Source organism: Carcharhinus amblyrhynchos, chromosome 6, assembly GCF_965287045.1.
Source record: "Carcharhinus amblyrhynchos chromosome 6, sCarAmb.v2.hapA, whole genome shotgun sequence".
Classification (NCBI taxonomy): domain Eukaryota; kingdom Metazoa; phylum Chordata; class Chondrichthyes; order Carcharhiniformes; family Carcharhinidae; genus Carcharhinus; species Carcharhinus amblyrhynchos.
In genome coordinates this window covers 30,145,691-30,167,258 of record NC_137329.1, presented here as the reverse complement: position 1 = coordinate 30,167,258, position 21,568 = coordinate 30,145,691, and the positions used below count along the sequence as shown (strand labels likewise).

Here is a 21,568-nt window from a genome sequence, read left to right as displayed (position 1 = left end):
TGTGCCTTTATATGCCCTATTTGTGATCAGAACTCTCCACTCACCTGACGAAGCAGCAGCACTCCAAAAGCTAATGGTGTTTACTACCAAATAAACCTATTGGACTTTAACATCGTGTTGTGAGACTTCTTACTATTATTTTTTCCCTCCAAACTACAAAACACAAGTCAATAGGAGAATATAAACACATTAAATTTGTGAGTTATTATAATATTGACGAGGTTCCATGCTTATAATCTACTGGCATTGATAGAAAATTAAAGATTCTAAATCACCATTGCACTATCACTGTTGCAATTTGACAGCAATTACATCAAGGAACACTTTTGGCCAAATATTTGCTGAGTTGGAAAGGGAAAAGGGCAGGGTGTGAACTACACAAGCAAACAACACTAATCTGTTGGGCAATTTGAAAATAGCTCTCAGCTTAACGATTTTAACTACGTTAGGGGACTTAAACCGCAGTGCAAGAGTCATGACTTTATGGAGGAGATGTAAGAGTGGATAAATTCTGTTTGTGTCATGATCTAAAGTTTTTTTAAATTGCAGCCTCTTAAAAACAAAAGGGCACTTAGACTGTAGATGTCCATTGGAGTAGAAAAAAACTGGAATGCATTAATTGACAGGCCATCTGATGTAGCTTAGAAAAACACAAACATCTATTCCTAAAGTTTCAGTAGACTTCATCATTGACATTTCCCAAGGGTTGTTATTACAGCCAAGCCTATCATGAATGCTAGGCTGAGTTTCAAAAGATCAAAAATCATTATCTCAGTAGAGGGCCAAGTTCACATTTTGATCAACAGTTTTAACAAGCTATTAACAGGATTAGCCATTTTTGATGAGGATACGAAATCAAAATATATTTATTTTTATAACAGATTGATCACTTGGTGGGTGGAGTTAAAAATTTTTAATGTGTTTCATGAATTAGAGTTTTTTTTAGTACTGAGCATGTACAAGTGAGAGCTCTATTAGAAGCTTTCTTTATTTTCCATCTCCATATAGTTCCAACAAAAAAAATGCTATAAAATCTCAGCAAGTCTGACAACATCCGTGGGGAGAGAATAGAGCCAATGTTTTGAGCCTCAATGATCCTTTGTCAGAGCCATATGGTTCCTAGTGTCTGCTCAAAATGGCACCGAGTGGGTGGCTATCGGAGAAAATTGGGATGGAAGGGGGTTAGAGGGCTAATAACCTTTTGTAAGACTGGGCCAAGAATCTTAGAGAAATGAGGTGGGCCTTAAAACCAACCCACCCGGCACTTACTCATCTCTGTGGCCAGCTGTGAATGCCTTCCCAAGGTAGCAAGCCTGACTCATTTACAGCACTCCCTTCCAGGAATGAAAACTACAAGTCAGCTGAGTCAGGGAACTTCCTGTCTTGTTAACAAAAATCTAGCCCTTTATTTCAATAAAAGTCAGTGTTTGGCTTCTGTAAACCTGTAAGCACCATTCCACTACTCACCTTTGTAATAGAAGAGGCAGTATTCAGAGAGTGCAAACCACCGGCGTTTCCACAGCCTCATTCCAGAACTGTCCTACAAAAACAAAGCAACAGTCATCCTTCAAGTTAGAGCAGCTTCAATTAACACAACAAAAATACTGATATCCCTGCAATACATCAGAGGTAACAGCAGCTGGTAGTTAAGCAAGATGTAACTTTGTGGGGGTGGGGGGGGTGTCGATTTTCACAGTAACTTCACTGCAGTGTTGATGTACGCCTACTTGTGACAAATAAATGAACAAACTTTAAACAAGGCTTCCAAAGTCATGGGGACGAAGATCTGAAATACGAAAGAAGATACAGGAAACAAACAACAGGTCCATCTCTGGTTTGTTACCCATGCAAGTTGCCAATGAGGAGAGGAATAGGGAGAGAGAACAGTTGAACATGTGGCTACAGGGATGGTGCAGAAGAGAGGGATTGAGATACTTGGATAATTGGGGGTCATTCTGGGGTAGGTGGGACCTCTACAAGCGGGATGGTCTACACCTGAACCTGAGGGGTACCAATATCAGGGGGGGGGGGGGGGGGGGGGGGGTTTTGCTAATGTTCTTCAGAAGGGTTTAAACTAATTCAGCAGGGGGATGGGAACCTGAATTGTAGCTCCAGCATACAGGAGGTTGAGAGTGGTGAGGTTATGAATGAGGTTTCAAGGTCGCAGGAGTGTACTGGCAGGCAGGAAGGTGGTTTGAGGTGTGTCTACTTCAACACCAGGAGCATCCGGAATAAGGTGAGTGAACTTGCAGCATGGGTTGATACCTGGGACTGCAATGTGGCCATTTCAGAGACATGGATTGAGCAGGGGCAGGAATGGTTGTTGCAGGTCCCGGGTTTAGATGTTTCAGTAAGATCAGGGAGGGTGGTAAAAAAAGAGGGGGAAGTGTGGCATTGTTAGTCAGGGACAGTATTACAGTGGCAGAAAGGACGTTCGAGGAGGATTCGTCTACTGAGGTAGTCTGGGCTGAGGTTAGAAATAGGAAAGGTCACCTTGTTGGGGAGTTTTTTTATAGGCCTCTTTTTCCTGTGTGAATACTGACGAAAAATATTCATTTAGCGCCTCTCCTATCTCTATGCACAACCTCCCACTACTGTCCTTGATTGGCCCTAATCTTACACTAGTCATTCTTTTATTCCTGACATACCTACAGAAAACTTTAAGGTTTTCCTTGATCCTACCTGCCAAAGACTTCTCATATCCCCTCCTGTCTCTTCTTAGCTCTCTCTTAGGTCCTTCCTGGCTAACTTGTAACTCTCAACTGCCCTAACTGAGCTTTCACGTCTCATCTTGACATAAGTCTCCTTCTTCCTCATCACAAGACATTCAATTTCTTTAGTAAACCACGGTTCCCTCGCTCGACCACTTCCTCCCTGCCTGACGGGTACATACTTATCAAGGACACACAGTAGCTGTTCCATGAACAAGCTCCACGTTTCAACTGTGCCCAGCCCCTGCAGTTTCCTTCCACATCCTTTGCATTCTAAATCTCGCCTAATTGCATCATAATTTCCTTTTCCCCAGCTATAACTCTTGCCCTGTGCTGTATACCTATCCCTTCCCAAAAGGCCTCCGAAAAGTTCCAGAGATGTAGAGAGAAGGATTGCAAAGATGATTCTGGATAGAAGTGAAAGTAACAGAGTAGTTGTTATGGGGGATGTTAACTTTACAAATATTGACTGGAAAAGTTCGAGTACTATAGATGGGTCAGTTTTTGTCCAATGTGTGTAGGAGGGTTTCCTGACACAGTATGTGGATAGATCAACAAGAGGCGAGGCGAGACCACATTGGATTTTATGCTGGGTAATGAACCAGGCCAGGTGTTAGATTTGGAGGTAGGTGAACACTTTGGTGACAGTAACCGTAATTTGGTTATGTTTACATTAGTGATGGGAAGGGATAGGTATATACTGCAGGGCAAGAGTTACAGCTGGGGGAAAGGAAATTATGATGCGATTAGGCGAGATTTAGAATGCATAGGATGTGGAAGGAAACTGCAGGGGATGGGCACAATTGAAATGTGGAGCTTGTTCAAGGAACAGCTACTGTGTGTCCTTGATTAGTATGTACCTGTCAGGCAGGGAGGAAGTGGTCAAGTGAGGGAACCGTGGTTTACTAAAGAAATTGAATCTCTTGTGAAGAGGAAGGAGGAGACTTATGTCAAGATGAGACGTGAAAGCTCAGTTAGGGCAGTTGAGAGTTACAAGTTAGCCAGGAAGGACCTAAGAGAGAGCTAGGAAGAGCCAGGAGGGGACATGAGAAGTCCATGTCAGGTAGGATCAAGGAAAACCTTAAAGCTTTCTGTAGCTATGTCAGGAATAAAAGAACGACTAGTGTAAGATTAGGGCCAATCAAGGACAGTAGTGGGAAGGTGTGCATGGAGTCTGAAGAGATAGGAGAGGTGCTAAATGAATACTTTTTGTCAGTATTCACACAGGAAAAAGTCAATGTTGTCGAGGAGAATACTGAGATATAGGCTACTAGACTAGATGGGATTGAGGTTCATAAGGAGTAGATGTTAGCAATTCTGAAAAGCATGAAAATAGGCAAGTCCCCTGGGCCAGATGGGATTTATCCTAGGATTCTCTGGGAGGCTTGGGAGGAGATTGCAGAGCCTTTGGCTTTGATCTTTAGGTCGTTATTGTCTACAGGAATAGTGTTAGAAGACTGGAGGATACAAATGTTGTCCGCTTGTTCAAGAAGGGGAGTAGAGACAACCCTGGTAATTATAGACCGGTGAGCCTTACTTCTGTTGGGGGCAAAGTTTTGTAAAGTATTACAAGAGATAGGATTTATAATCAACTGGAAAAGAATAATCTGATTAGGGATAGTCAGCATGGTTTTGTGAATTTTGTGGTCGTACCTCACAGACCTTATTGAGTTCTTTGAGAAGGTGACCAAAGAGGTGAATGAGAGTAAAGCAGTTGATAAGGTATACAGGGATTTTAGTAAAGCGTTTGATAAGGTTCCCATGGTAAGCTATTGCAGAAGATACGGAGGCATGGGATTGAGGGTGATTTAGCAGTTTGAATTAGAAATTGGCTAGCTGCAAGAAGACAGAGGGTGGCGGTTGATGAGAAACGTTCATCCTGGAGTTCAGTTACTAGTGGCGTACCGCAAAGATCTGTTTTGGGGCCACTGCTGTTTGTCAATTTTATAAATGACCTGGATAAGGGCGTAGGAGGATGGGTTAGTAAGTTTGCGGATGACACTGAAGTTGGTGGAGTTGTGGACAGTGCAGGTTACAGAGGAACATAGATAAGCTGAAGAGCTGGGCTGAGATGTAGCAAATGGAGTTTAATGCGGAAAAGTCTGAAGTGATTCGCTTTGGAAGGAGTAACAGGAATAGAGGACTGGGCTAATGATAAATTATTTGGTAGGATAGTTGAGCAGAGAGACCTCGGTGTCTATGTGCATAGATCCCTGAAAGTTGGCACCCAGGCTGATAGGGCTGTAAGGAAGGCGTATGGTGTGTTAGCCTTTATTGGTAGAGGGATTGAGTTTAGGAGCCATGAGGTCATGTTGCAGCCGCATTTGGAGCATTGTGTACAGTTCTGGTTGCCGCATTATAGGAAGGATGAGGAAGCATTAGAAAGGGTGCGGTGGAGTTTTACCAGGATGTTGCCTGGTATGGTGGGAAGGTCTTATGGGGAAAGGCTGAGGGACTTGAGGCTGTTTTCATAACAGGGAAGGTTAAGAGGTGACTTAATAGAGGCATAGAAGATAATCAAAGGATTAGATAGGGTGGACAGTGAGAACATTCTTCCTCAGATGGAGATGGCTAGCACGAGGGGGCAAAGCTTTAAATTGAGGGGTGATCGATATTGGACAGATGTCAGAGGTAGGTTCTTTACTCAGGTAGTAAGGGCATGGAATGCCCCTACTGCAACAGTTTGGATTCACCAACATTAAGGGCATTTAAATGGTCATTGGATAAACATATGGATGATGTTGGAATAGTGTATGTTAGATGGGCTTTAGATTGGTTTCACAGGTCGGCACAACATCGAGGGCCAAAGGGCCTGTACTGCGTTGTAATGTTCTATTAGCATCTCTATAAAGGATGGAAAAAAGTACACTCTTGGCCAGACTGTAAAAGGAAGGTAGGTGACACGACAGGACCCAAAAGTGTTAAATAACAATAAATAAATGTGTTAATAAATTTGTTAAAACATAACAGCAAAAGAAGAGAATCAAAATCCTTTATTTTGCATGCCATGTTTTTCCAATATTTTATGGCTTCATCACAGCAATTATAGAACTGCCGTCCTACATGCAGTTTGCTGTATAAATGTGTTTTTTGAGATATATGCATAATATTCCTACTGATTTATCAGCCCCTGAATGGTTTCAGAGGTTGCAATGCAGTGGATATAAATTACAAGTTTTACGACACAAGCAAATTGATGGTATCCCATCATCTGTTCAGAGGAAATAAATATCTTTTTGCAGCAATGACTGATGCAATTTAGCTGGCACTAAATAATGGCGCAATCACACCACGATTAGTGATTAGTGCTGTATACATTTTGCACAAGTGTTAAAAATAATGTCCCAACAGGTAAATTATACACTTAATTTACAGCACCAATCTTTTCTATCCAAGCTATTGTTCATTCTCCCCATGTGAACTTCAATGTGTCGGTGCTGCTGTTAGATGGTAGGAATCTCAATCTTGCTCAATACGGCATTTATTTGCTTCAAGCACTAAAACGAATAATAGGGGCTGTGAGCTACATCTACACTGCACAGAATTTAGCCTAGGTGAAGAATACTAAATCAAAAACAGAACCTTGTTCTGCATACATTCAGCAATTTTAAAAGCACAAATAACAAGCAGCCAAAGATTTCCACTTAGAAACTGGATGAGACCAAATCAGTTCCAGATATTTTCAATTGGGCCAGAATTTACTGTTAAAATAACAGTGAGGCTGATGGCACTTGCCATTATTTATTCATAAATCACCCATCAACTATAGTCAGGAGTGTGTAATTAAACATAAAGATAAAGAAATTTGTTGTTTGAGATGCGTTGTTCTGCCGATAACTTTGCAAAGACGGAACCTTGCTTCCTGGGTCACAGTTCAAACACCTGTATGCATATGGTAGATAGCTACAAAACCCAACACAAGGTCAGGGCTTGTCCATTTAAATCTAAGTACCCTTCTTAAACAGCATTATTGCTGAACAATCTAACACTGAAAGCTACCTTTCACAAAAAAAACCCATCTGCTTCACTAACGTCCTTTAGGGAAGGAAACCTGCCGTCCTTACCTGGTCTGGCCTACACGTGACTCTAGAGACACAGAAATGTGGTTGACTCTCAACTGCCTTCAGGCAACTAGGGATGGGCAATAAATGCTGGCCAGCCAGCGACGCCCATGTCCCACAAATGAATACAAGTAAAAACTGTGACTCACTTGCATCCTTGTAATTATGGCAGGGGATTTTGAAAACGTTTTTTTAAACCTCGTCTTTGTCTCTTTTTTTTCCCCCCATCTCTTAATCCAATCCTTCTTTTCCTCCATTTTGCTTTCTGTAACAGATCTGTTGTTCATTAATTCTAACTTGCATTTTCTGATTCAGACTCCAAGCTGCACATTTACAATGCTTCAATCTGATCTTCAAGGATTATGCACAGTTGCTTACCCTGTTCCATATGCTGCACCACTTGAAATCCTACTTAAAAAAATCCTGCTGTATGGAAGCTCATGGAAAGTAAATGGGCAAGGACAAGTTTAGTGAATGGAAAATATCATTTGTTCAAGCTGACAGTAAATTTTGGTCCAACATGACATTGCATATCAGGCAAGATCTTGCTGGAGTGGGGCAACTCTCGCTGTTGGGTGTTAGTGAGACATTTTGCTGCACCCTATAGGTTGCACTTTTTTTGGGGGGGGCAGTAACCTCCTGGAAGTGGTGGGGGCAATTCCACATTTGAGACTGTAGTGAATAGTGGGACCAGCAGTAAAATTCTGCCATAATACTAAAGATTAAAAAGATACAACAATTGAGAAAAATATAACAGAGGAATGATGGAAGAGAGTGAATTAATCAAATGAGATACAAAAATTAGATGAATAAAAATTAGAAGAGAAATTAGGGGATTTGTTTTTTAATTTGCCATTTTAAATCTCTAACAATAATTTACTACTTGCAGGAATGAGACACAACAGTTTACTTCTCTCCCCACCACCCCCCCAAACACTCTCCCCCTCTGGGTTGGAGAGATTAATTTACATTAATTATTAATATTAAATCTCTTCATTAAAAGGGCATTAATACTATGAAGCCAAACTTTCTGTCATGATTGTAATGGACACTTAACACACAAATCCAGCAAATTCTTAAAAATAATGGGAAGACCAAGGGTTAGATGCTGCATGCGTACAGCAAAACAGCATAAAATAACCAGTAAGTTCCAGAGATCTGTAACCCATTTTAATAGCAGCATGCTTCAATAATTGCACCATAGAAAACATTCTTTCTGGTGGTATCACAGCTTGGTATGGCTTCTGCTCTGTCCAAGACCGGAAAAAAACTACAAAGGGTCAGAACATTCATTACTCAAACGAGCCCCCCCATCCATTGACTCTGCACTTCCCACTGCCTCGAAAAAGCAGCCGGCATAATTAATGCCCCATGCACCCCGGACATAATCTCTTCCACCTTCTTCCATCAGGGAGAAAAAGTCTGAAGACACGTACCAACTGACTGAAGAACAGCTTCTTCCTTGCTGCCATCAGACTTTTGAATGGACCTACCTTGTATTAAATGGATCTTTCTCTACATCCGAGCTATAACTGTAGCCCTACACTCTGCACTCTCTCCTTTCCTTCTCTATAAATGGTATGCTTTGCTTGTATAGCATGCAAGATGCAGTACTTTTCACTGTATGCTAATACATGTGACAATAATAAATCAAAAATAAAACACATTTTTTCAGGTAGGCTTTACCCATTACATGGACCCATCTATTCCATTGATACGTACAAAATGTTATGATCAAACCCTCTCTCTGCACCTGCTCTTCACCCACACAAATGGAACTTTTTGTCAGCCAATTATAATATTGAGCATGGCCCTTCCTAGGCTTTGTAAAGCCTAAGGTAGAAATAAGGATGAGTTTTCTTCATCACATTTCGATGAAGTCCCCCAGCGACATCTTCAATTCTGGAGAATATTTATGCTCTCAATTGTCTGAAGGAACACTCAATGTAGAACCAATCAATGCCTATTTAAAATGAGCTTTGCCATATGAAATAATATAGACCTGACCATCTCACATGGATTCCAACCAAACTAGTTTCACTGAGGACCCACAGAGGAAACTGCACTGATTGCGTTGCAGTTGTACTAGAGCTTGTGTAAAGCAAACAGTGTGGTATAACAGCCCCATGAGTCTTGGAGGTAAATGCGCCATCATTAACACAATAGGCATGCCTAATCCTTCAATCAAATCCATCCTTAAAATAGCTATTGCTAAAAACAGGAGTCTCAATAAAATCTTGCAAACAACAATCATAGAATCCATACAGTACAGAAGGAGGCCAGTTGATTCATCAAGCCTGCACCAACAACAATCCACCCCAACTCAATCCCCGTAACTCCATGTATTTACCCTGCCAAGCCCCCCGACACTAAGGGGCAATTTACCATGGCCAATCAATCTAATCCTGTGGGAGGAAACCAGAGCACTCGGAAGAAACATGCGCAGACACGAGGACAACATGCAGACTCCACACAGACAGTCCCCCGAGACTGGAATTGAACCCAGGTCCCTGGCACTGTGAGGCAACACTGCTAATCACTGTGCCACCGTGTTGCCCCAATGCAGACTTAATCTTCATAAAATAGAAATCTGTAAAATGCAGGCCTCAGATTAGGTTTCTAAAAAAGCACAACAGTTAGACAAAGAGAAACGGAACCTAAAACTAGCACAGATCAATATTAATGGGGACTTCAAGTGGTTTCAGCTTTTATTTGTTTGAGTTCTTTGTAACACAATTACTCCTGACAGAGAATAATGAAGAGCTGAACTAAATATCATTAGTTATGTTGCACCTTACAGTTAGGCAGATTGTATTGGCAATCACTGGTTCAGTACCTAAGTAACTCCATCTTCACTCCCCCTACCCCCTCCATCCCCATACAACCCACCCAATCAACCCAGCTATGTTGAGTGTAGCAGCAAAAATCAATTGAAGAGATACTAACCTCGGGAAAAAATACCCAATAATTTTCCATTATTCTGTTAAAAGCCTATCACTTCAGGTCGTTACATTTGTTTAGTCTCTAAGCAGGCTGGAGGCCATAACATTCTTGTGAAATGATAGTTTTAGTTCTACTGCACTGCACCATCTGACACACTGGTTAATCGCATGTGAACATGGATCTTTCCTCACTCAGCTTCACTGAGTTGAAGTGTCAGCAGCAATCCTTAGCTAAAGGATGTTCTGCCAAAATGAGATTTTCCTCCTTCCCAATTGACTTCCAACGATACAGACACATCAGCACCATAATTCGAGCACCATCACACCAGTTCCCATCTGTTCATTCAATACTACCCAATTCAGTAAACAAGTATAAACCTGTTAACTATGATGAATTGATCAAAAAATTATTTCTCAACTAATTTTTAACTTTTCTTTTGCCTTAAATGCCAATTGGTGCCTACCTTCCAATGTGCAATGTGACATTAGAAAGGTTTATTGGGATTTATAAAATGTCATTTTGTGGCATGCACTTAAAATTAAAGTTTACCCAAAATGACAAATGTATCAAAATGACCCAAAGTGAGACTTTGACTTTGTCATTACTGACTTCAATCTATGCTGCAATGTGCTAATTTGCAGTTACACACTTACCCTTTCTTTGCAATAGCAGGCGAAGGATGATTAGATGCCAAATCATCGTCTTTTACAAGCACTAGATTGCACAATCAAGACATTGCACATCTCGACAGGCAAGTATGTGAATTACCATCATTCAGACTTGGCTTACGAGTATCACTCTTATTTGTGAGTCAAAAGGCTATGGTTTCAAGCCCCACTTCAACAATTTGAGAACAGAATCTAGGCTTTAATTCAGAGTGGTAGAGAGAAAATCATTTTTCAAGAGGAGAAATCATTTCCATCAGAGAAATCCAATTTTAATATAATTGAGAAAAGAACCAAGAGGAGAAACGATGAGAATCTTTTTTATGTGGAAAGTTGCTTATGGTCTGGAATCCACTACATGGAAGGAACGTGTAAACAAATTCAACAGTACCATTCAGAACGAACTTCTTATACAAATAGACGCACACTTAAAGAGGAACATTTTGCAGGGCTATGAAGGAAGAACAGAGAAGTGGATCTAATTCAGGCAGGTCCAAAAAAAGAGCAAATGGGCCAGAATCAGGCCCGCAGTGCTGCTCTATCCACCAGTCAAACTTTGTTGGAGAGACAGCAATCATTTTCACGCAGCCCCCTGAACTTGGATTTACATTGGCTCCGGGTTAAGCAATGCTTTGGTTTTAACATTTGCATCTTTAGTTTAAAATCCCGCCACGACTTTGCAGACCTTGGCCAGAATTTTCTGTTGACCTCAGATGGGATTCTTCAATTTTGAGACTAACACAGCCAGATAATCCCACCCATTATCTCTGCAATTTTCTCCAATGCCTCCATTCTCCAAAGTATCTACGTTCCTCTAATTCTGGACCCTTGAACACCCCCCTTTTAATTGCTTCACTACGGGTGGCACAATCTTCAGCTGCCTAAATGCTAAGCACAAAATTCCCTTCACCACCTCCCTTGCCACCTTCAGACCTAAACTTGTGGAGTCAAAAATTGCTTTATAATATTCCTGAGAAGCACCTTGGGCTATTTTACTATGGCTGTATTTGGTTACTCAAATACCTCAAGAGTTTATTTAAAAAAAAACTGGTCTTTTCTTCCTTTCCCATCGAGATCTGTTAATTGGAATTTTAATTTTGATTACCAGGCCACCGTAAACATCTCTGTGCTCAGGGCACTGCACAGTTAATCAAACATGCGTTTCCTTGGGGACAAGAAAATCAGACAGATTGGATATAGCTTTTCTATTTAAGTCAGTCACTGTGTGTTCCATGTCATTTATTGTTGAAGAATTACCAGTAGTTATTGTAATAAGCATCCACATGTGTACCTCTTGCTATTGAGGGAACATAAGAACATAAGAAATAGGAGCAGGAGTAGGCCATCTACTCCTGCGTCTTAAAAATATTTAGCGAGGCAGCCTCCACCACTTCAACGGGCAGAGAATTCCAGAGATTCACCACCCTTTGAGTGAAGAAGTTCCTCCTCAACTCCGTTCTAAACCGCCCCCCCTTTATCTTGAGGCTGTGCCCCCTAGTCCTACTGTCCTTTGAGCGGGAAGAGTCTCTCCACCTCTATCCTATCCATCCCATTCATCATCTTATACGTCTCAATGAGATCTCCCCTCATTCTTCTAAACTCTAACAAGTACAAGCCTAGTTTATTCAGCCTCTCCTCATAGCTCAACCCCCTCAACTCCGGTATCAGCCTAGTAAACCTCCTCTGCACTCCCTCCAAGGCCAAAGATTCATCAGATTGATTTCTGGAATGTCAGGAATGACAGATGGAGAGACTGGATCAACTGGGTTTCTACTTACTGGAATTTAGAAGAATGAGAAGGGATCTCACAGAAACATATAAAATCATGACGGGGCTGGACAGGCAAGATGTGGGAACAATGTTCCCAATGTTGGGAAAGTGCAGAACTAGGAGTCACAGTCTAAGAATAAGGGGTAAGCCATTCAGGACTGAGATGAGGAAGAACCTGTAGAATTCTCTACCACAGGAAACTGTGGGGGGCAGTTCATTAGATATGTTTAAGAGGGAGCTGAATGTGGCTCTTGTGGCTAAAGGGGTCAACGGGTATGGAAAGAAAATGGGGATGGGATACTGAACATGAATGATCAAATTGAGTGGTGGTGCAGGCTCAAAGGGCCAAAAGGCCTACACCTGCATCTATTTTCTATGTTTTTTTTACCTGTTTGTAAAGCCATCCTCTCACCACAACTGGTGCATTTGGGTTCCTTCTACTCGACTGCTCCCTCTTTCCGAAGCTGTAGACTTTGCCACTTGATTTTGAAATCTGATTAGAAATAAAAATACTTGCATTAAGGTTACAAAAGACAGTTCATTAGTAAATCAGTCTTTTAAGTAGCAAATATTACATTATATTCAGCTCTGTAAAAAGGCAGAGATCTGTGATTACTACAAATGGATAATATGCTGCAGAAACTTGTGGTTAATTGAACGACACTGCTGTGAAAATACTGCTTTAAAAAAAAAGTAGCTTTAAATTATTTGATCCACAAGATATGGTTCACTGACTAAACCACCATGGAGTGATACAACAGGTACATCAGCTTTTTTACCCCCAGCTAACTAATGTAATATTTGCAAGTATGTGAACACTATCATGAAAAAGATAGCAAGCATATTCAAAGAACAAAGCAAATTACAGCACAGGAACAGGCTCTTCAGCCCACCAAGCCTCCACTGACCATGCTGCCTGACTTAACTAAAACCCCCTACCCTTCTGGGGACCATATCCCTCTATTCCCATCCTATTGATGTAATTGTTAAGACGCCTCTTAAAAAGTCATTACTGTATACGCTTCCACTACCTCCCCCAGCATCGAGTTCCAGGCAGCCACTACTCTGTGTAAAAAATCTGCCCCATACATCTCCTTTAAACCTTGCCCCTCGCACCTTAAACCTATGCCCCCTAGTAATTGACTCTTCCATTCTTGGAAAAAGCTTCGACTATCCACTCTGTCCATACCTCTCATAACCTTGTAGACTTCTATCAGGTCGTTCCTCAACCTCTGTCACTCCAGTGAGAACAAATCAAGTTTCTCCAACCTCTCCTCGTAGCTAATGCCCTCCATACTGGGCAACGTTCTGGTAAATCTTTTCTGTACCCTCTCCAAAGCCTCCGCATCCTTCCGATAATGTGGAAACCAGAATTGAACACTATATTCTAAGTGTGGCCTAACTAACTTTTTTCAACGTGACTTACCAATTTTTAAACTCAATACCTTGGCCAATGAAGGCAAGCATGCCGTATGCCTTCTTGACTACCTTCTCCACCTGCACTGCCACATGGGCTGAGTGTGCAGTCGTAGGCTGGGTGGTCACACAGTGGCCAAAGATGATGGTTGCCGGTGTTTTGGGTGCGATCTTGTTGGACTTGTATACCTGTACACCCAGATCCCTTTGCCTATCAATACTCTTAAGGGTTCTGCCACTTACTGTATATTTCCTATCTGTATTAGGCATTCCAAAATGCATTACCTCACATTTGTCCAGATTAAACTCCATCTGCCATCTCTCCGCCCAAGTCTCCAACTGATCCATATCCTGCTGCATCCTCTGCTGTCCTCATCACTATCCGCAAATCCACCAACCTTTATGTTGTCCACAAACTTACTCATCAATCCAGTCATATTTTCTTCCATATCATTTATATATATTACAAACAGCAAAGATCCCAGCACTGATCCGTCAGGAACACCACTTGTCACAGCCCTTCATTCAGAAGCACACCCTTCTACTGCTATCCTCGGTCTTCTTTGACCAAGCCAGTTTTGTATCCACCTTTCCAACTCACCTCTGATCCCATGTGACTTCACCTTCTGCGCTAGTCTGCCATGAGGGACCTTGTCAAAGGCCTTACTGAAGTCCATGTAGACAACATCCACTGTCCTACCCTTATCAATCATCTTTGTCATTTCCTCGGAAAACTCGATCAAGTTTGTGAGGCACGACCTCCCCTTCACAAAACCATTTTGCCTCTCACTAATACGGCCACTTATTTCCAAGTGGGAATAAATCCTGTCTTGAAAAATCCTCTCCAATAATTTCCCTTCTGATGTAAGGCTTACTGGCCTATAATTACCTGGATTATTCTTGCCACTCTTCTTCAACAAAGGAACAACCTTGGCTATTTTCTAATCCTCTGGGACCGCTCCTTTTGCTACCAAATAAACCTGTTGGACTTTAACCTGGTGTTGTGAGACTTCTTACTGTGTGTATCTCCCCTGTAGCCAGTGAGGATACAAATATTTCTCTCAAGGGCCCAGCAATTTCCTCATTTGCCTCTTTCAGTATTCTGGGGTATATCCCATCATATTCCACATATTAGAAAAAATAATTCTTGGGAAGGGGCAATTATAGATCAGATTTTCATTTTGATGTCATGTATTAATGGTAAGAACTTTCCAAGATACTTAAAAATTGAGCAGAGATTAATCTACTGTGCTCCAACAAAATGAGTCATTCCGCAACCTTAGAAAAGTCTTTGCAGTTAAGTTTTGCTTTCTTACACAAGCCACTTGTGGACTCATTCAAGGGATGTGGACTTCGCTGGCTAGACCAGCGCTTATTGCCCATCCCCTATTACCCTCGAAGGCAGTAGTGAGCTGCCTTCTCAAACCGCTGCAGTCCATAAGACGTAGATATACCCACAGTGCTCTGAGGGAAGGTGTTCCCGAATTTTTATCTAGCTACAGTGAAGGAACAGCGCTATGTTTCCAAGTCATGATGATGAGTGACTTGGAGGGGAACGTTTAAGTGTTCCCATGTGTCTGCTGCCCTTGCCCTTCTAAATAACGAGTGGGTTTTGAATGTGCTGTTTAAGGAGTCTTGGTGAATTCCTGCAGTGCATTTCACACATGGGACACCCTGCTACTACTGTGTGTCAATGATGGAGGGAGTGAATGTTTTTGATTTGGTTTCAATCTATGGGCTACTTTGCTCTGGATGGTATCGAGCTTCTTGAATGTTGTTGGAGCTGCACCACCCAGGCAAGTGGAGAGAAATGCATCTGACTTGTGTTTGTGGATTGTGGACAAGCTTTGGGGAGTCAGGAGGTGAATTACTCACTGTAGAATTCCTTCCTTCTGACATCTCTGGTTGCCACAATATTTATATGGCTAGTCCAGTTCACTTTCTGGTCAGTGGTGGCCTCCAGAATCTTGATCATTAACCTTCTGCTAAATTGCTGCAGCATGTCCCAAGCAACTAATAACTGATCAAAACTATTCCAAGTCATTTTGTATGGGATTCACATTCCATGAAGCTGTGCTTTTAAAATATTTGTGTTAAACATTATACAAACTATTTTAACAATCATTTATGATCAGTAAGTTAGATCGCAATAGAATACCAATGTGCTAGCCAAATACTTGAAAAGACAAATTCAAAGAGAGTAATGTTGACAGAAGTCTGCTGCTCTTAAAATAATTTCCATAATTTTGAAATTACATTCCCCATACCCAAATCTCACTCATTTATATATAAACAGCCTTGAATACTGTGTGTCTTCCTTCTGAAGAAATTTGTTATAAGGTACTTTCAGAAGGCGTTTTTAAAGTCCATACTCTCAATATTTAGAGCCACCACTCTGATGTTTTAAATGAAGTAAATCAGTTTAGTCAGCTATGAACTAAAAACAGAAAATGCTGGATAAACTCAGCATGTCTGGCAGCATCTGTGGAGAGAAACAGGGTTAACGTTTTGAGTCTAAGTGACCCTCTACAAATTGAAGGCAGAAACATAAAGAATCACACAGTTGGAAAGGGAACTGAGAAAATGGGCAAGAAGAGAGGAACAGGGAGAGGCCAAGGCAAAGGAGATATTGGCAAATACGTGACAGAAATTATTTCCCTTCAGCAAATCTGGTTGACCCTTATCAACGCATGCTTCTTCCGAATGGAAATCAATTTTGCGTTGACAGTGATTCCAATAGTTTTCCCATAATTACAGACCAATCTGTCCAATGTCAGGTTCATCATTCTCCTCTTTACTTGAGCAGATACATTAACATCGTTAATTTCTCAAACCTTTGACACCACTGTAGTATAAGAGAAATGAAAGGCAACGGAAAAAGAGAGCTTCAATGATCTCCATGCTGGCTTCCCTCGATCAGCAGCCTAGGATCTATCCATTTGGGTGATACGGTTAGCACTGCTGCCTCACAGCACCAGGGAGTCTAGCCTCGAGTGACTGTCTGCGTGGAGTTTGCACGTTCTCCCCACATCTGCATGGGTTTTCTCCAGGTGCTTCAGTTTCCTCCCACAGTCCAAAGATGTGCAGATTAAGTTGATTAGCCATGCTAAATAGCAGGGTAAAGATGTGGGGTTACAGGAATAGGACCTGGGTGGGATTGTGGTTGGTGTAGGATCGACGGGCCGAATGGTCTCCTTCTGCACTGTAGGGATTCTATGGACCAAGTGCCTTGTTAACTTGAAGTGATCTATTTAGTACCTTCTCTATCTGTTTTTATCTTTATTCATCACCCACCCATACACTGCCCCACCCGCACTGTGTCACTTCAAAATTAACTTCTTTTGTAAATACAGATGCAAAGTACTCATTCAGTACCTCAGTCATGCCTGCTGCAAATTATTTTCTTTTTTGTCCCTAATGAGCCCACCGTTTTTAAAAATTATCTTTTCACTTTCATGTTTCTAAAAGATTTAAGGATTCCTTTTTTTGCTACCTGCTCAACCTCCAGCTTTGCTCTTCGTTCTTCAAATATGAAAGCAAAATGGTCACTCATCTCCTCCCCAATAACTAGTAACTGGGCACCTGGTGGTGTGATACTGAGTACACAAATCAGGAAAATGCCAGGCTTGACTCCTTATCTCTCCAAAGATAACTGACCTCAGCCTGGTTGGCAGCAAAGTGTTACTGTTTATTTCAGTGATCTTGAACCAGGAGAGGAAAATCAGTCAGCTTTCCAATTATTCCGTGCTCTCTGCTGCAAGTGTATATCCAGTGTACACTGAATGCTGACGAGAATGAGTCAGTCAAGCAGGAGGTAGCTTCATGAGAAAAGGATAGTAGAAACTAGGAGCATGTGAGAAGGGGCAGCCACCCACCAGGAACTCCAGTGTGGGCCAATGTCTGGGAGGAAGTGCAGTACATACATGTTGCATTTCCACAAAATTATAAAGAAACAATTTAATTTCACTTTCATACATTACAATTAACACTCAAGAAAAAGAAAAAGTTTAAACTTATGTACTGATAAATATGGAAAAACATGGAGGGCACGGTGGCATAATGGTTAACACTGCTTTCTTAATGCCAGGGACCTGGGTTCAACTCCAGCCTTGGGCAACTGTGTGTGGAGCTTGCATGTTCTCCGGTATCTGCGTGGGTTTCCTCCTACAGATATAGAGATGCCAACGTTGGACTGGAGTAAGCACAGTAAGAAGTCTCACAACACCAGGTTAAAGTCCAACAGGTTTATTTGGTGCACAAGCTTTTGGAATGTCGTTCCTTCTTCAGGTGAGTGAGGAGTTGTGTTCACAAACAGAGCAATATATAGACACTAATTCAATTTTCAAGATAATGGTTGGAATGAGAGTCTTTACAAGTAATCAAGTCTTAAAAGTACAGACAATGCAAGTGGAGAGAGGGTGAAGCACAGTCCAGAGATGTGCGGGTTAGGTTGATTAGCCATGCTAAATTGTCTCTTGGTGTCGAGGGGATTAGTGGGGTAAAGGGTATAGGAAGGGTAGAATTGTTGTTGGTGCAAGCTTGATGGGCCAAATAGCCTCTTTCTGCACTGTATGATTCTACATGTTAAAATATTTGTATTATAATAATGTTCATTACAGGTGTTGGTAAATTCAGCCCTACATTTTAAACTATCAGTAGGCATCTTATGGTGCTGCATAATGGGTAATCTAAGAGTTGTAACACAATTGAAATGTTTCACTGCTGAGATAGAACTGTATTAAATCTTTTATCCGTCACTTTGCATTGTTCAGGTATTCACTTGAGAACATAATAATAAATAGGCAAATCGGATTCAATTGTAGCACAAATTATTGAACGAAATTTCTATAAATTGGCAATTTCTTGTAAATCAACGATTTCCATTCTTGGGAGAGGCTGGGTTAATAGAGGTCGGAAAAGTAAGCATGAAACGATGGGCTTTATATCTTCATTTTTTTTCTGCTACATTGAAATGTCACTCATCATATTAAGATGACGCATGACAAAATTTCTCCCCTTGTCGGCAGCACTCATTATTTATAGTTCTGAGGTAACACAAGTGCTGCCCGGAAGAATCACATACATTTTAATCCTACAATTGCTATGCATCAATGGTCAGTGCAGACTTTTGTTTTAAAGGAGGAAGGTGGAACATTTGATTCATGGATGCGCAAGGCACACAAGATCTTTCATTCTCTCTCTTCTGGATGTATTTTTGCTGCACCTACATACTTTGCAAGGATCGATGGACACAATTGCCTTGAAGACATTGTGAGATGTTAGCAATTATCATGTGAAGACATTCATTTGAAATTCCTCTATCTGCTATTTCAGCAAAGGCATAACTGCAGGGCAACTTTCATGTGTGACAGGTAAACAGGCGTTTGGCAAATACAACGTGCCCGGTGGCCCCCTCCTCACCCCCTGGAGTTGCCAGCATGATGTCCAATGGATCTTTATGATTAGCCCTCAACATAATGCAGCCACTAAGTTATCGGCTTGAAACATGCACCCCTATAGGGAGTTTACTGATTTAGAGAAACGAAATCAGGCCATGTGGTTGCTTGTCAAATCCCTACAAGTTCCGCAGCTTAAAAGGTAAGTGTATTCAACATCAGGCATAGCAAAACTTCTAGTACAAACCACACAAGATATTCTGAACTGGTACAATACCCACAAACAACTTCCAGAAAAATGTCGCCAAAAGCTCTATCCAATGCTAAGGGTCCTTTCCCTATCATTCCAAATAGTTACCTCCCGACTTGCATTAGCTCCAGTTGGTAAACAGGAACTGCTAATAATGAAGCAGACAAAGACAAAACTAACATGGAGAACTTAAAAAAATATTACTAGTCCCTTCCCAAGTTTATACATCTAGTGCTGAGTCTTTCTGGTGGGACCTCAGCTACTGGGGTACAGGTCTGTCCTAAAGTCAGAACAAACATCAATGCAGCTTTAATTACACGTGACTAGCTACCATTCAATTTTTAATTGCCAACCTTTTTTTAACCTGGTTAGCACCTGAATGAATATAGTTTACACTTTCAGTTAACATTGTGCAATGTTTAACAATGTCAAAGCAAATGTAATTTTCATAACTTTACCTCACTATTCCACTCCTTGTCTATAAAATGCTCAGCATTGTTAACTGTGTAAAGGAGTTTTAAGGACTAAAAAGTGCATATAACTATGACATTTATTGCTTTTGTATAATAAACAAATACCCAACAACAGGGAAAGAACATTTTCAACATGAATAAAAATTACACTGATAACTACCCAATATTTTTTTCATTTTATTGGAATATTCTTCCAGGTCATAGACTCTGAAATGAGAATGCACTGTGCTATTTAGAGACCAGCATTGTGTGTTTTTAAGAATCCGAAAACCTAGATACATACCAAATGAACAAAAGCTTAAGATTCACAGGTTTAAATTCAAAAAGTTACCAACTAAAAATGAATATTAATAACTTTATTATTTGTAATAGCCAGTTATGTTAAGATATTAAAAGGACTATGAACAGAACTATGTATAATGTAAATCAAATTTCTTAACTCAACTTTCCTTTGACTTGCATCCCAAAACTCAGGTCATAAGACTTGACAGAAATTGGAAGATTAACTACTCTGTCTGAATACCATTTCAAAGTTTCACATAGGGGCTGAGATTTTGGAGGCCTTCTGCTTACCCCTGGCAAGGATTCCCCTTACTCTTCTAACTTTTGCATGGTTGTTTAACACATATCTGTGGTGTAGCTCCCTCAGATCAGGACCTACCTGGCTTGAATATTCTTTTGAACTAGCGTCCTATATCTGAAACTTTCAGCTGGGCTAACCTTAAAAACCAAACTCACTGTTGGGAGACCTTCAGTTAACAAGAGAGTTAACTCATTTAGCCAGCGCACAGAATTTCAACTGAATGCGGCTCGAAATGAATGTGTGTTCCTGTGGCTAGCTTGTTCCAAGCTTAAAACCCTGATTGAGACCAGAAGCACATCCACAATCTACCCACTCCTTTAGTTAACCACTTGTTGACCTTTTTTCTAATATTTTTAAATCACCTATATTTTTGTCATATGATCAATTACTTGCAGCCAGGTGCTTTACAAGAAATCTTTCAATGAAACATAGCACTTAAAGGGATCACCACTCATAGGATAAAACACAGTCAACATGTCCCACCTCCACTCCCCTCCACCAAAAAGGACATGGAGTATCACAGCTGCAAAAAAAAATTAATGCTTTGAATGTTATTGTATGAAATTGTCAATACATTTATGGAGTGCGACAATTTTCTTTATGTTATACAGTTTAAAAAAACGGTCCAAACATTTGAAAATTACAACAGGTTCCTGACTGGGAAGTAAAACATTGTATATAAAAATTAAAGTTGATGTTCAAAATTCTGATGTTTTGAAAACCAATTTGTGAAAAATACAAAAGGTAGGGAGGGGGAAAAAACTGTCTTTCAAGGAATTAAAGTCAAAATGCCACTGTATCTCAGCCGGTTTGATCCAGTTTATAGCTCCTGCCACAACATATTAGACAATGACAAGTCCACAAACTGCATTCAAATAGGAAATGAATATGCTATTGATTTAACACAGGCAATGGGAGAGGCTCCTGAACATTGACAGCAATGGTTGTCTTAAATAGCTGTTTCCATTCCTATCCTCCTAGATTTTTGACAGAATTACAATTCCTCCAATTTATTTACCATCTGTCCCAAGCTAAAATGTAAAGAATTTAAGTCAGCATAAAGGATGAAGTTAAGACAGACTGTTTTACAGTTATTGGTGAACTGTTTCAATTCGTACAAAGAACAGGACAGGAGAGGAACAAGCCCTTCGGCCCTCCAAGCCTACGCTGGTCATGTTGTCCTATCTAGACCCGTATCCCTCCGTTTTCCATCTGTTCCAATGTCTATCCAGATAAGTCTCTAATGTCACTAACATGTCTGCCTCAACCACTTTACTTGGCAGCGCATTCCAGGCCCCCA

At 40.9% G+C, this 21,568-nt stretch overlaps 1 protein-coding gene across 7 annotated transcripts in view; it reads right to left on the bottom strand.

The window, feature by feature from the left end:
• plekha7b (pleckstrin homology domain containing, family A member 7b) overlaps window positions 1–21,568 on the bottom strand; it is a 462,229-nt gene that overhangs the window by 130,163 nt on the left and 310,498 nt on the right. For all 7 annotated transcript variants that reach the window (XM_080190136.1, XM_080190135.1, XM_080190138.1 and 4 more), the window contains 2 exons: window positions 12,539–12,643; window positions 1,468–1,540 (listed from right to left, as the gene is read on the bottom strand). In XM_080190136.1, the coding sequence (XP_080046262.1) occupies window positions 1,468–1,540; window positions 12,539–12,643 (178 nt within the window). The remainder of the gene's footprint in view (window positions 1–1,467; window positions 1,541–12,538; window positions 12,644–21,568) is intronic.